The sequence below is a fragment of the Apodemus sylvaticus genome, chromosome 14 (assembly GCF_947179515.1).
Source record: "Apodemus sylvaticus chromosome 14, mApoSyl1.1, whole genome shotgun sequence".
NCBI lineage: Eukaryota > Metazoa > Chordata > Mammalia > Rodentia > Muridae > Apodemus > Apodemus sylvaticus.
In genome coordinates, this window is record NC_067485.1 from 17,165,044 (window position 1) to 17,178,909 (window position 13,866).

Below are 13,866 nucleotides of genomic sequence, written 5' to 3' on the forward strand. Positions count from 1 at the left end.
AAATGGGGGGCAGTATGAGGTGCTGGGTACGTGGGTCTGTGTGGAGAAGCAGAAGTGTGGAGGGAGGGCTGCTGAGGGGTGGTGCACCATCTTCAGGAAATCCAGCTCTAGCCACTGCATTAAGGCTGACTCTGGAAGTATATATAACTGGAGGGAAGGAAGGCAGAACAGGATACCAGCACCCAGGGGCTGCAATAGCAAGCTGGGGTACCAGGCACCTGGATGAAGGTTTTAGGGAAGAGATAAAGCATCATCTAAAGATGAAGCAGTCCTCAGCGAGGACAGGAAGGACACCCACCGCTCTTCTGAAACTGCTCCAGCTGCTCGCTGCTCAGCTGCTTTATGGCCACCATCACCGCTTTGAAGGCTCCCTTCAGACGCTTCCCAAGGACCATGTGATCTGGCTCAGCCCTCAGTCGAATGCCGTACTTGTTTTTATCAGTAGATAATGTAACTTTTCGAACGTTTAGTTCCTACAGCGAGTGCCGAAGGAAAAGCAAAAGTGTGAGGCACAGAAATCTGTATCACACGGAACATGCAGACGAACATCTATACCAATACATAAGAGGCAAAAAGCAGATTCAACACAAATGCCAGCCAACCGCTGAATGGGTGGGGCTGTGACGCGCAGGACAAAGGCATGTAATGCTCGCCTGACATGCACAAGGCATGTAATGTTCTCCTGACAGCACAAGGCTCTGGTTTGGATCCCCAGCACCACACAGTGAACAAGGCAGGTGTAACTAGGTAAATAAGGCATGGTTTATACACACACACACACACACACTGGAGTGTTTAGTAACATAAAGGAACTAAGTACAATCCTTTGCTACAATGTGAATGAACTATACAAACATTATACTAAGCAACACAAGCCAGACACAGTAGAAGACAAACCGTTCTTAGATGAAATGTCTAAAGAAGGCAAATCCACAGGCAAAAAATAGATTTGTGATTGCCAGTAAAGGATCAGATTGTAAAGGAAACAGGAGTGACTGATGAGGGAGGTTAGCTTTCCTTTGAGAAGGAGGGAAATGCTGAGTCTGACACTAGGTGCAACTCCACAAATACATGTAGAATGCCATCGAGGACGACACAGAAATGCAATACTTTGAGACCACTCAAGCAAGTTGAACATCCCTACAAGAGACCAAGGTTGGTACGGATGCATGTCTTTAATCTTGGCACTCATATAGTAGAGGCAGGAGGATCTCTGTGAGTTCAAAGACAACCTGGTCTACATGGAGATCCTGTTTCAAAACAAAAACTGAAAAATAAAGGGGTGTGGGGGTGTGCTGAAATATAAACCCCATCTCTCGGGGGATAAAAATTCCAAGCACCATCATTATCTTTTAACCAGGTGTGAAATCACAGTACTTTACGCCCCCGTGCTAGCGACATATTCCCACTAAGCGGGGAGCAGTGATGACACAGTATGACTGAGACAGGGAATCAGAGAGGACAAAGTAAGGCAAACAAGAAGCAACACAGGGTTTGCTATTATAGCTACGTGGATAAGAGCAGGCCAGATGTGATGATGTATAGACCGTCGGCAGTGGGAGGCTGAGGCAGGAGGACCACTGTTGCCTGGGCTACAGAGTAAAGTCAAGGCGAGCCTATGTTACACAGGAAGGCAGTGTCTCAAAAATCATACCCATGTACAAAATGTGATCAGGATGGAGATGTGAACAGATAATGTATGTGTGTCTGCAAGCATTAGATTAGATATAATCTCACTTTTTGGCATCTAATGTTTGTCTAAAATTCTTAGGTAATTAAAAATCAAATGCAAGCCAAGAGGTGGTGGCTCTCACCTTGAATCCCAGAACTCACGGTTAGGATTAGGAAGGCAGAGGCAGGTGGATCTCTATGAGTTCAAAGCCAGCTTGATCTACAAAATAAGTTTCAGGACATCCAGGGCTACACAAACAGAAACTATGTGTCAAAAACAAACAAACAAAGAATATAAAATATAGAAATTAATATTTTCTAGAATGATGTACTTAAAAATTATTACCCATGAAAAACTAAAAACTGTTTTGAAATAGTAATACATTTTAAAATTTGAAACATGTTAGTTTTAAAGACAGCATAGAATGCAGTGTTGAAAGGATCAGTGGCACCGTAAGGGCCATTAGAGACTCCTGTCCCCACTCCCGCCCCACCAGACTACTGAGACAGCAGACTGCAAAGAGTGCTTTTCCCTGCAATCCCTTCCTGTGCAAAGAGACCCCCTCCAGGATCTTAACAGATGATGGGAGTTCTGACAGCTTAAATGGACAACAGGTCCCAATGGCTGTGTTACTCTTATTCTAAAACTGTAGCTTGGCCATAGAAAAGGGAAGAAACCAGGAATCTTTCTCTTCCTGGTTTGGACAAATTGTAAGTGAGCCCTGCTCCTTTATCAGTTTCGGACTCCTAATCACTTAAAATACAAGAAAATAAGCACCCTATGAATTTAGTGCATAACCCAGCTACCAACACTGTGCACTATCCTTCTGAAACCAAATTCTACTGAAATACAGCCAACACATACATACACACACCCACAAAACCCTCACAAACATACCAAAATACTCAGACACTCAACATCCATACACTGATGTGCATAGATACATTAATCTTTGTGATGAGAACCCAAAATTTTTCAAATATAGTATATATGAAACAGCCAGAAAATAAATACTATGCACATACAATAAAGATATATTACAGAACTGGGGGTAGTGCACAGAGAAGGTCAAGACAGGAGAACTGGGTCTAAGACTTGCCTAAGCTACAAAGTAAACCCTCGCCCCCAAGCCCCTCAAAGGCTACATATGTAATTATATATGTGCATAAATGTGTAAAATCCCCGGAGCCTTCCTCAGAGAACAAGGGAAACCCTGCAGAAGGGAAGGTCTACACTGACCCACCTTTTATCACACACATACTCCACCTAGCACATTCACAAACAGCAAATGGCTATAGTTCATCATCTGATGAAGCAAAGCTTTCTTGTTAATTACAAAAATTTACTCTGAGGAAGAGAAGAAGATGAGAGTAAAGAAACCTACACTGATGGAGGACAACTTCCTGGATGTAGCAGTTTACAAAAGAATACTTTTCCAGGAAAAAGAAAATTCTGACTGGGCTGAGAGGTGACTTACCTCAATGATATACTTCTCCAAGGACTTGATATCCTCAAGAGCTTCTGGGTCTTGGTGGATGACCACAATTTCCTTCAAAGGATACTAGAGGGAAGGGAGGGAAAATGAACTAAGGGTCAGTTGTTCCAAACAGCAAAATGTTGAATGCTCATCTGTCTAGCCAAAGTGTACCTGAATAGTTAGCTAAACTGGCACCAAGTCATTTATACATCACTGCAGAAAAGGACAAAGAATTACCCCACTGCCAGAAAGTCTACGTTAAAATTTCCCAAGATACAGGTCTGTGTCAATCGGATATCTGAACACAATTTCCCACCTTTATTGGAATAGTTTTCCGGTCTCGTATCACTCTCCCAAGCTCGATCACGGACTGCATCCTAGACACGGCGTTCTCCGTTTTCTTGTCAATCAGCTCCTCTCTGATTGGTGAATAGGGATAAGGCAGATCATTACTTTTAAAAGGTGAAAACCTGACATGGTTACACATAAGTGAGGAGGAGGATCAGGCTAGGTCTCCAGAGATAACTGAGAAAGGATGTCACCCACTCCACCTTAAGGGATGCACATGGTGCTCCCAGGGTTACCCAAAGGTTGTGCTCACATGTCTCCCAACTACTGTTCCTAAGGAGGATGGTGCACCCCTCCTACCGCTCTCAGCCCCTGCAGCCTGAGGAGCAGCTGCATCAGCCTAGGTGAAACGAGGGGTTCAGGGTAGAGCCGGGAAAGGAGTCCTCTCCCCATCTCCTCCTGCAGGGCTTGGGACCCTTTCCCACAGCATGGGTGACACGTCTCTATCTGATTCCTACCGAACGCGAGGCAGCATGAGGTAGTGGATGCTGAGTGTGTCCTTGTCCCGGATGGAAGCAGGGTCAATCAGCAGCTTCAGGTTCTGGTACATCAGTTCAGTAAGAAAGGGGGTGTACGGGGCCTGGAGCAGAGGAGGGAGAGCATCATCCAGCGAGCCTACCATCAGTTGATCTCACTTACACTGAGAAACGAAAACTAGTCACTCTAGAGAACAATATAGCAGTACACCAGTACAGGCTGGTTATGAGACGTCCCTTTCCAAAGAAAAATGACTTCACGTGTATGAGGTACAACAGTAGAGCTATTATCACAGGACTCAAATATCTGTAGATATTTTGCTATCCAAAACCAGACCAAACCAGGAGCCCAGAACAAGTGCCAGTTAAATCAAAGATATCAGTTAATCGATATGCACAGAGATTAAATACCTTAAAGCCTAGAAATCATATCTGCAAAGCAGAAAAACCGCACTTGTATCGCGGGATGCAGGTGCAGGAAGTGAGAGGCGGAGACTGCCAAGATCTTACTAAGGGCAAACTGCCCTGTGACTGTCCAGGCTCACAGAGGCTTGTTGTATAGTACAGAACATGATACCGGGCACCAAAATAAACACAGAAAACGAGCAGACTTCACACTTGTATGCCACTTAATTAACAGTTTAACTACCAGGAACCCATGCCAAACGATCACACATTTTTCTATCGATGCTAAGTTAGAATATGATGATCATGTAAGTATGAGTTTAAGGATCTCTTCATTACCCACAGTTACTGAGTTCTTCACATTATCAAGATTTATATCCTATCTCCCTAAGAGTAGATCTGTGTCTAAACGTTGAACACCACATGAATAAGCACCTGGTGTATCTCAGATGATATTTAGAATGAGCACCTAGTATACCTCAGTTGGTACTTAGAATGAGGCACATAAGCTATTACGACTTCTGGTGGGGGGAGTGATAGATGCTGCTTTGACACAGGGTTACTGTGTGTAGCTCAGTGTTAGAGGGTTGAGCATCTCACCATCAGTCTGCACAGAGAGAGCAGGACACTGAACAGTGTCTCCAGAGCCATAACACAGTCTTCCATCCCATTCTCACCCTAGAGAATAAGGGAGAAATAGACATCAGGCCGCTGGTAGTAAGCGTGTCATCCAGATGTTCATCATCCAGATGTTCATCATCCAGATGTTTGTTATCCAGATGTTCGTTAAAAGGGGCAGTGTATAGGGACCCTGCTACACAGATGGAAAGGGGTGGAGCAAGGAGAAACGCCCACAACCATCAGCCCGGGGCCACACAGGGCAGAGGGAGGCCAGCAAAAGGACAGCAGTCTGCTGGACCCCTGACCATCTCTATTGGAGATCAGGTGAATGGGAGCCCATGACCGGCCATGCTTGATGGTGTGGGGGTGGGGATAGATAGACTCCAAGACAACTTGGATGGAGGCAGTTCTTTGGTTGTCATTGGTACACTGTCCAGAAGAGGCGTTTGTTCACACCTCTAGGGAAAAGTCACACACACAACAGTTTGTTTTAAGGAGTATAGCCATACTTGATGGCATTTGTGGGATTCTATGAGGTCTGTTTAGCACTGCATCCGCTTGGACATTTCACCCCTGATAACTTGCCCACAGTGCATTATGAAAGTATGCAGAATGACTTTTAGATCTTCTAAGTCCCATTTTGCCACATTGCACTGCAGCTCATGGCTAATGTACTGTAAACAGAAGACATCTTCCAAACAGCATTGGCAGTGCAATGCTGTCTCCCTTTGGACCTTTCTCATATTCATATTCTTCCCCCCCCCTCACCCCCCCTCCTTGCCTCCCCACCCCCCTGATTTTTGGAGACAGAGTATCTCTGTGCAGCCCTGGCTTTCCTGGAATCTGGAACTCACCCTGTAGACCAGGCTGGCCTCAAACTCAGAGATCCATCTGCCTCTGCCTCTGAGTGCTGGGATTAAAGTCGTGCGCCATCATGGCTGACATTTCTCCCTAACCCTAACCTTTGACCCTGAACTTTCACAATTCCTGCCAGATCTTACCTTCAATCTTCTCCTGTTCATTCGGACATACCAGTTGGTGAGAATATCTACGAACTTGACCAGGCGAGGTACCACAGTGTAGAGCCTGTAAGCTAAAGGCAAGATATTAGTCAGGCAGCCCAGGCCAGGCCTTGGAGTGGGAAAGAATTACAGCCCTTCATTCAAGGGTACTCCACTTAAGGGAACAATGAGAATCAGAAGCAACCAATCAGATGGCTCATGTATCATGAATACATGACATAGCAGCCAAGGTGTTTAGGGGCACCCCAAAACAATAACGAGCTACAAGCAAATCCACATAGGTGAGGAAAACCTGAACCCCTATTTAACATAACTACCTAATAGGGAGTGCACAGAAACGTGAAGCAGGATGCAGCTCCACACTACTGTGCCGCCGCCTACAACTAGAAAGTAGCAGAAAGCGTGCCTTAGACGCTGAGAGGTACAGTGCCATTTTGCCCTGAAAAAGATTCCTGGCAAAGCCTGAGGAGATATTCTCATGGTATAAAGACACGGAGTGCCAGCCGGGCAGTGGTGGTGCATGCCTGAAATCCCAGCACCTAGGAGGCAGAGGTAGGTGGATTTCTGAGTTCAAGGCCAGCCTGGTCTACAGAGTGAGTTCCAGGACAGCCAGGGCTATACAGAGAAACCCTGTCTTGAAAAGAAAGGAAAAAAAAAAAAAGACACGGAGTGCCAACACCTCTTTCTACTGTGTGACATAGGCCCGGCTCAGCATCTTCCGATGCCCTGCCCAGCCCAGCCCCCACAGAAAAGGGTCCACCCGGACTGTCTCCCACACGTGACCCCCATACAGACACCGAGCTATCTATTTCCTAGGCAGACTGGGTTCTGTCCTAGGTATATCTAGACTCAGCTCCATGGGAAGTCATGGCCTAGTGCAGAAAGATGGGAAGGTTCTCAGACAGTCCTCTACAAAGAAAGGCTCGCAGTCGGGCGGTGGTGGCACATGCCTGTAATCCCAGCACTCTGGGAGGCAGAGGCAGGCGGATTTCTGAGTTTGAGGCCAGCCTGGTCTACAGAGTGAGTTCCAGGACAGCCAGGGCTACACAGAGAAACCCTGTCTCGAAAAACCAAAAAATAAAATAATAATAAATAAAAAAAATTCATTGGTTATTGCCGTGCACGGTCCTAAATTCTGACTCTCAACACTGCTGTCAATCACACGCTTTAAGCCCCAAAAACAAAACAAAAACAAAAACAAAAAAAGAAAGGCTTGCACTCCCTGGACAAAATTACCCAGAGCCCTGAAACAAACTCCTCTCTACAACTAATAAGGCTTACTACCCTATACTTCTGGGTTAACTCTCAAAACTTCCTCTATGTTAATAAGGGGAAACCATTTAAAATATCAAAAGAACAACTATAAAGAGAATAACCAGTCCTCACCCCTAGGAAAACCAATAGGAAGACTCACCTGCCATTTCTGTCTCAAAGAACCCAATGAGCGACTGCACGAAGGACAGAATCCACCGGTCAGTGATGTTAGGGCTTTCTCTGACTGTGTGCTCATTGTACAGGAACTCTACTTCTTCTTCCTACAGACAGACACTCAGTGAGATGCTCGCATGCACAAAGGGTGAACTAATACCAGGGGGAAAAAAACTTTTAACTTTTTATAGGTGCACGCACATGTGGGCCACATAACATGGGTGCTGAGAACCCAATCTGGGTCCTCTGGACAAACAGTAAGTAAAGTACTCTTGCCAGCTAAGTCACCTCTCCAGGCCTACCAAATGCTCTCCATCAGTAAAACAGAAGGAAATGATGAAACACAAAACCAACACAGACCCCTGTAGCAAGCCAGCAACATTCAGGACGAGCACCATTAAATGCTCAATGAATTGTGGTTTTTTTTTGTTGTTGTTGTTTTTTTTTAAGTAAAAAGCAGAGACCTTAGGGTTGGATTACTGTAAACCTATGGAAGGAGGCAGTAAAACCTTCTAGAACTAGACGAACCTTCGCAAACTAAAACAAGCACCAGGAAACAGCTCCCACGCTAACGGGTATGATTTTCCCGGAATCCTTCATGTCTCCATTTGCTTTTCAAGAGCCCTGCACGGTCCTGAAGGCATCTCAGCCACTCCTGCTCTGCAAACTGAACTTCCTGCCAGTTCAGCAGCAGCGCACTGGCAGAGCAATGGTGAGGACTATTTGCCGGGGTTTGAGCACCCCATGGCAGGTGCAGCCCTGCTCTGTACAGATGTGGTCAGGAGTTCCACACCAGCAGAGGTCTGCCAAGCACACGACCTTCTGGAATGCTACCCCTACGTGGCACCATGTACAGGGAAGCTGGCATTATCACAGAGAGAGGAATGCTGAAATCCAGAGAAACATGTCTGCCTTCTAATTTCCAGGGAACAGTGTACCCGGAAGTCCTATGGGAACATTACTTCTGCTTTGTTTTCAGCAGAAGGAAGAAGCAGGAGAAGCAAGTGAATGGACCGCTGTCCTGCTTGCTGGCTTCCGGGCCGCTCCTGGGTCACTGAGCAGAACTGGCTCCACCATACACAGGTACACAAGACAGTAACTTGTGCTAGTGACAAAGATGCTGGCACCAAGAGCAGTCAGTCTGGTGTTGAGGAGGTGGCTACAGACTGAGGGCTTCTCAGGAGATGACGGGAAGGCCAAGCCAAGGCACAGGTTCACATACACCCCAACTGCTATTCTTAATCCTAGCAACTCATTCAGAGCTGCTGCCCCCCTCTATTCTCAGCCCAATGTTTCCTCATGCAAGTCTTCCCTGACCATACTCAAGCCACAGGGTCTGTCCCAGCCCTTCATCAGGTAAAAACTGTCAGTAGCTGACTCTCATACTGTGCATTTCCACACCTTACCAGTTCCTTAAAGTGAGAAGAACTACACTCAACATGGAATCTCTGAGACAAAGAACTGGCTGACCAAACTGTAATGCCCCACTTTACACAGAGGAGGCACGTACTAGACAACCAGACACCTGCATCACGTATATAAGGCTTCCTCGTGCCTCTGGGTTATCCAACAACAGCAGACAGCACAAGAAAGTGGCCTCTAGGTCCCACACAGGCCCACCTCACAGCTCAGCAGACACAGGCCAATGTGGTCCATACCTTGTGGAGCCTAAAGACGTTCTGGATGAAGAAGCGGTAGGCGTTGTACCACGGGAGCAGCACATCCTTGAGGACATCCCGCACACCTTCCTCCTTGAAGCGCAGGTTCTCTGCTCTTACCACAGGGGAATTGATCAGATATAACCTGGTAGAAGCAGAAAATTTACACAAGCGGTAAAGCAAATACTACTCCTTTGAGAAGGCAAACCTTCCAGCTCCTCTTACTAAAGATGAAGGAGGTCAGGTCAAACTCTGCTTTCCCCTGCAGAGGAACAGCGCTGAAACACTGGCACCCCCACCCCAGGTGCACACAGGACACGGGTTCATGAGGAGATCTGCTATACTCCAGAGAACGACGCTCACTGTGGAGAATGGCCCAGCCCAAAGAGACAGATGAATGAGTGGAGGGCCAGCCTCTCTCTGCTTCCGGGCACAGGGAACTGTGTGAAGGTGCGAAGCGTGGGCCTAGGCGTGGGCTTCACCTCTGATGTGGAGCCGCTAAACGAGCTCCCTAGGCCTTTGCGACCTCGCAGGACAGATTTCAGGAGAAAGGCTGCTTCAGGCTGTGGCTAAAGTTCTCTACAACATCATGTATTCATTTATTTGTTCTGGTGTGCGTGTGTGTGTGTGTGTGTGTGTGTGTGTGTGTGTGTGTGAGAGAGAGAGAGAGAGAGAGAGAGAGAGAGAGACAGAGAGAGAAAGGAATATCCTATCATCCTAATACCAACGAGACAAGGAACCTAGAAAGGAGCTGAGGAAGAGACAATACGCACCAGTTTCTAGTCCTCAAAGACTTCTAGACTTGAAAATCACCAACTTCAAAAGTCTAACTCCCCATGCAGAGACCCAGCAGTTAGAGCATGAGGACACGGCCCTCTAAGGAAGATTACAGGAGACACAAATGGCAAAGGGTTGCTTCATACCTGAGGGCGTCGGCACCGTACTTATTGATGATGGAAACTGGATCTGGGTAGTTCTTTTTCCGTTTGCTCATCTTTTGGCCATCGCTTGTGAAACAAAAAGTAGATACCAAGTAAGTGAGTAAATATAGCTGATCTTATAGATGGATGCAGACTGCAACAGACACGCAAATGCTAATGAAGGGGGGGTCAGATATATGCCAGTGAAAGTCACAATGGCAGGGTGGTTTCTATATGCCAGGCCTTTTCTATTCAAGTTATTTTTGTGACTGTGTATGTACATGTGCTTGGGGTGTGTGCATATGTGTGTCTGACAGTTCTCAAGCAGAGGTCAGACAGCTTTTGGGGGTCAGCTCTCTCCTTCCGTCTTTATGTGGGTTCCAGGGATACAAGCCAGTCAAGCTGCCGGGCTTGCAGGAAAAGGGCTGACGCCCACTAAACCATGTAAAGTCTTTTAATACCAGGGTGCAGCTCTGTCTTTAGGGGAGCTCCAAGGTAGGCTGGAACAGTTTCTGCCATGACTCCCCTCACAGACTGTGACCATGGAGGATGACCTGAGAGTTACAAGATGAAATAAAGTCTTCCCTCAAGCTGTTTTCAGTCATGGTGTTTTTATCACAATGACAGAGACCTTAAGACACATGCGTAGTAGCTTGGCATCGCAGCGCACAACAGTAAAAACTGTTACCCGTGCAAATCAGAAGCTGGTAGCAACTACACAATGACAATTTTGTCAAAAACAAGAACACACTCTTCTGTAGCTAGGCAGAAAGGGAAGAAGATGGCCACAAGAGAGAGGTGCCAAGAACACAGGGAGAATTACTGTTTATTTTTACTGACTCAATAGTTAATGCAGCTAAGAAAATCTAACACACTAATACAACTAAGAAATAATTCTCCATAGGAGACAAAGCCACTGGGAGGAGTCTGGTGTGGTCCTGTGCCTCTGCTCCTGTAAGTCACAAGATCTCTGAAATCTTATAGTCACCTTAACTGTTGCTAGTGACGTCTCTAGAAGCTCTGTGCTACTGCTAACACTGTCTGGTGTGTGCCTTGCTCTGTCTCCAGGAGGCCTGGCCCACAGTGGACTCTTCCTACTTAAGACACATGGAGCCATGCAGAGACGGACAGGACAAGAGTATCAGAAACAGGAGTGTAAGGGGCACAACTGCCTGCACCCTCTCAGGTACTTCAAGGTCTCAGGAGACAGATAAGCGCTAGGGAAACCAGGAAAGATAAGTACACAGCTCAAGTCTACAAGGGAAAATGTACTGTACAGCCCTTTCCCACCCAGGCTAGGAATAAATGCAGCTACTAGCCTGCAGATCTGTGCAGTGTAAGTGTGGGTAGGGCCAGAACACACCTGAATTCCCCAGACTATTATGTTGATCCTAGACTCTTCTTCCTAAACCTTTATCTTTATCTGCTTCTCAAAAGAGACCCTACCCTTAGAGGAGAGGTCTGTATGACCTGGCAATAAATACCAGATCCTAGGCCTGTAAGTATAAAACCCCTCTTCCAGGTAGAGGTCACATGTACTCTACAAAACCATTTCCAAGCATCCATGCTTTATGCTTTCAAGGTACCAGAAAACGTTCTTCCAAAGTTGTACTTTAAATATATCTAAAACAAACCGCCTGCTGTCAGACCCTAGACGTTTGCAGTGTTGAGCCAGGCTTCCTTCTTGCCTCACAAGGGTTGTCCCTCTGCATTGGCAGATGACCCCACACAGGGGCACGGGCAGAGCAGGAAATCAGCGCACACCTCAGCACTCGGGAGGCTCAGACTGGAGGGAGGGAGGTGAATTTGAGGCTGCTCTGCCCCAGGAAAACAAAACAAAGCTAAACTAAAGAAAATGTAAGAAGTTTGAGACAGGTATGCAGAGCTGGGAAACAGGTGACGTTTTCTGTGAGCTCTAGACTGGCTTAGTCTACAAGATTAAGTTCTGAGGCAGCCGGGGCTACATGGTTGACACCCTGTCTCAAAAGTGAAAACCTGACACCCTGTCTCAAAAAGTGAGATTAGAAGGGTAGGGGTAGTGGAGATGAAGGTTGGCTGTGCGAAGTTCCTCTCTTCACAGAGGAAATATGGCGAAAGCCAGTCAGAACATGGTTGTTCTGAAGACAACTTTCAAGGGCAGAATAAAGGGCGCAGGAGCATAAACTTATCACTACAGAGGGGTGGGTGTACCTGCCTTGCCAAGATGAGGCCATTCACAATCACATTCTTGAAAGGCGGCTGTCCAAAGAGGGCTGTGGCTAGCACTAGCAGGGTGTAAAACCTGGGGGAAAAACAAAAACATAAAAGCCAGAATAAGTCATTAAAGGTAGAAAAGAAATCTAAGTACAGGAAAATGTATATTTATTCACCAGACTGTACTTTTAGCTTTGATTCATTATACTTCTTAAATATTTTCTTTTTCTCACAGCACACGTGGAGGTCAGAGGACAACATGTGAGCGTTGTGTCTCTCCTTCCACCATGTGGGCCCTGTAGCTTCAACACAGGTTGTCTGACTTGGTGGTAAGTGCGTTTCCATACTGGGATACCGGGCCCACTCTGTATTAGACATCTTGATAACCATGTAAAGTGATAGATACAGATTTGCCATGCTCATAACAGATCACTCAAAGTTAAGAGTTGGCAAAACAAAATTTTCTTAAAACAAAAAGCTTTCAGTGAGGAGCCGTAGGCAACATATAAGGTGTACATGCCCAGGACTTCCAGAGCTGCCCCAGAGAGGTGTCATGTTTCCTGTGAGATCCTGTGGGACAGAACACGGGATAACAAAACACAAAAAGCACTCAAGACTGCAGAAGCAGGAAAAGCTTCCATTCTGCAGGGTCAGAAGTCTCTCGTGGGCAGTGCCCACAGCCTGTCACCTTACTCCATGGACTCGCTTTCTGAACAGAGGTGATGTTCTTGAGACATCCTGACCTGCTCCTGTACTTCAAGAACATCAAGGAGGGCAAACAGAAGAAGATCAGAGCCCAGACCAAATACCCTGATACAAATGTCTGTCCAACACCCTCTTCTGTTTCACAGGACATGGCCCAGTGCCCTGGAGGCAGCTCAGGCAACGAAAGGGAACCAGAAGCAGACAGTGGAGTTTGCTAACAGCCGAACTTCACTTCCCCACTTAGGGAGTAAGCTTGCCTTCCTTAGAACACAGGGATTTGTGGGAGCTGGAGAGGGGAGATGAGTAGTTAACACATCCTGCTCTTTCAGAGACCAGAGTTCAATTCCCAGCACCCACATTGCACGGCTCACAGCAGCCTGTAATTCTACTTCCAGAAATCAGACACTCTTCTGGCCTTGGCACTGGCTTAGATGCACAAAACCACGAGTGTGCACATACATATACATGCATTTAAAAAAACATTATTTGAAATGTAAATAAAAAATATATCGAATAAAAAAGAAAAAAAACCATTAAACAACAACAAAACCCTGAGAAATGTGTTCCTGGAGGGCCCTCTAATAGAGTCAATTGGGAAGAGCAGAGGACCGCAGCAGTGAGCCGTTCTTCAAGGTCAACCCTGGGCTCCATCAGCAATGAATGCAATAACTGAGTGTCAGGCCATAAGGTGAGTGACCTTTTCCTAGTGTGCATGACAGGGCACAGGCTACATGAAACTAATACCAAAATCTCTCTGCAAACCTGGGGTGGTTTGTTTTTTTTTGAATGTGAACACATAAAGGCTAGACTTAAATTTTGAACACATTCCCAATTACCTTCGAATTTCTAGCACCTGACCTCCTGTCACTGTAAAGATCACTTAATGTCCGAGTAAATGATTTTAATAAATAGACTAAGAATACATATGAAGAGTTTTGTTT

The 13,866-nt window shown here is 46.2% G+C and overlaps 1 protein-coding gene and 1 non-coding gene across 3 annotated transcripts in view; both read right to left on the bottom strand.

The window, feature by feature from the left end:
* The window catches only part of Iars1 (isoleucyl-tRNA synthetase 1), a 46,086-nt gene that overhangs the window by 10,930 nt on the left and 21,290 nt on the right, over positions 1–13,866 (bottom strand). For both annotated transcript variants that reach the window (XM_052156355.1, XM_052156354.1), the window contains exons 17-26: positions 12,222–12,308; positions 10,031–10,114; positions 9,108–9,252; positions 7,436–7,556; positions 6,001–6,092; positions 4,979–5,056; positions 3,956–4,077; positions 3,466–3,568; positions 3,150–3,233; positions 299–473 (exon numbers count right to left, since the gene is read on the bottom strand). In XM_052156355.1, coding sequence (XP_052012315.1) covers positions 299–473; positions 3,150–3,233; positions 3,466–3,568; positions 3,956–4,077; positions 4,979–5,056; positions 6,001–6,092; positions 7,436–7,556; positions 9,108–9,252; positions 10,031–10,114; positions 12,222–12,308 — 1,091 coding nt within the window. The remainder of the gene's footprint in view (positions 1–298; positions 474–3,149; positions 3,234–3,465; positions 3,569–3,955; positions 4,078–4,978; positions 5,057–6,000; positions 6,093–7,435; positions 7,557–9,107; positions 9,253–10,030; positions 10,115–12,221; positions 12,309–13,866) is intronic.
* Positions 10,707–10,844, bottom strand: LOC127665358 (small nucleolar RNA SNORA24). Its single transcript, XR_007973400.1, has one exon. It is a non-coding gene; the product is annotated as a small nucleolar RNA SNORA24 (small nucleolar RNA).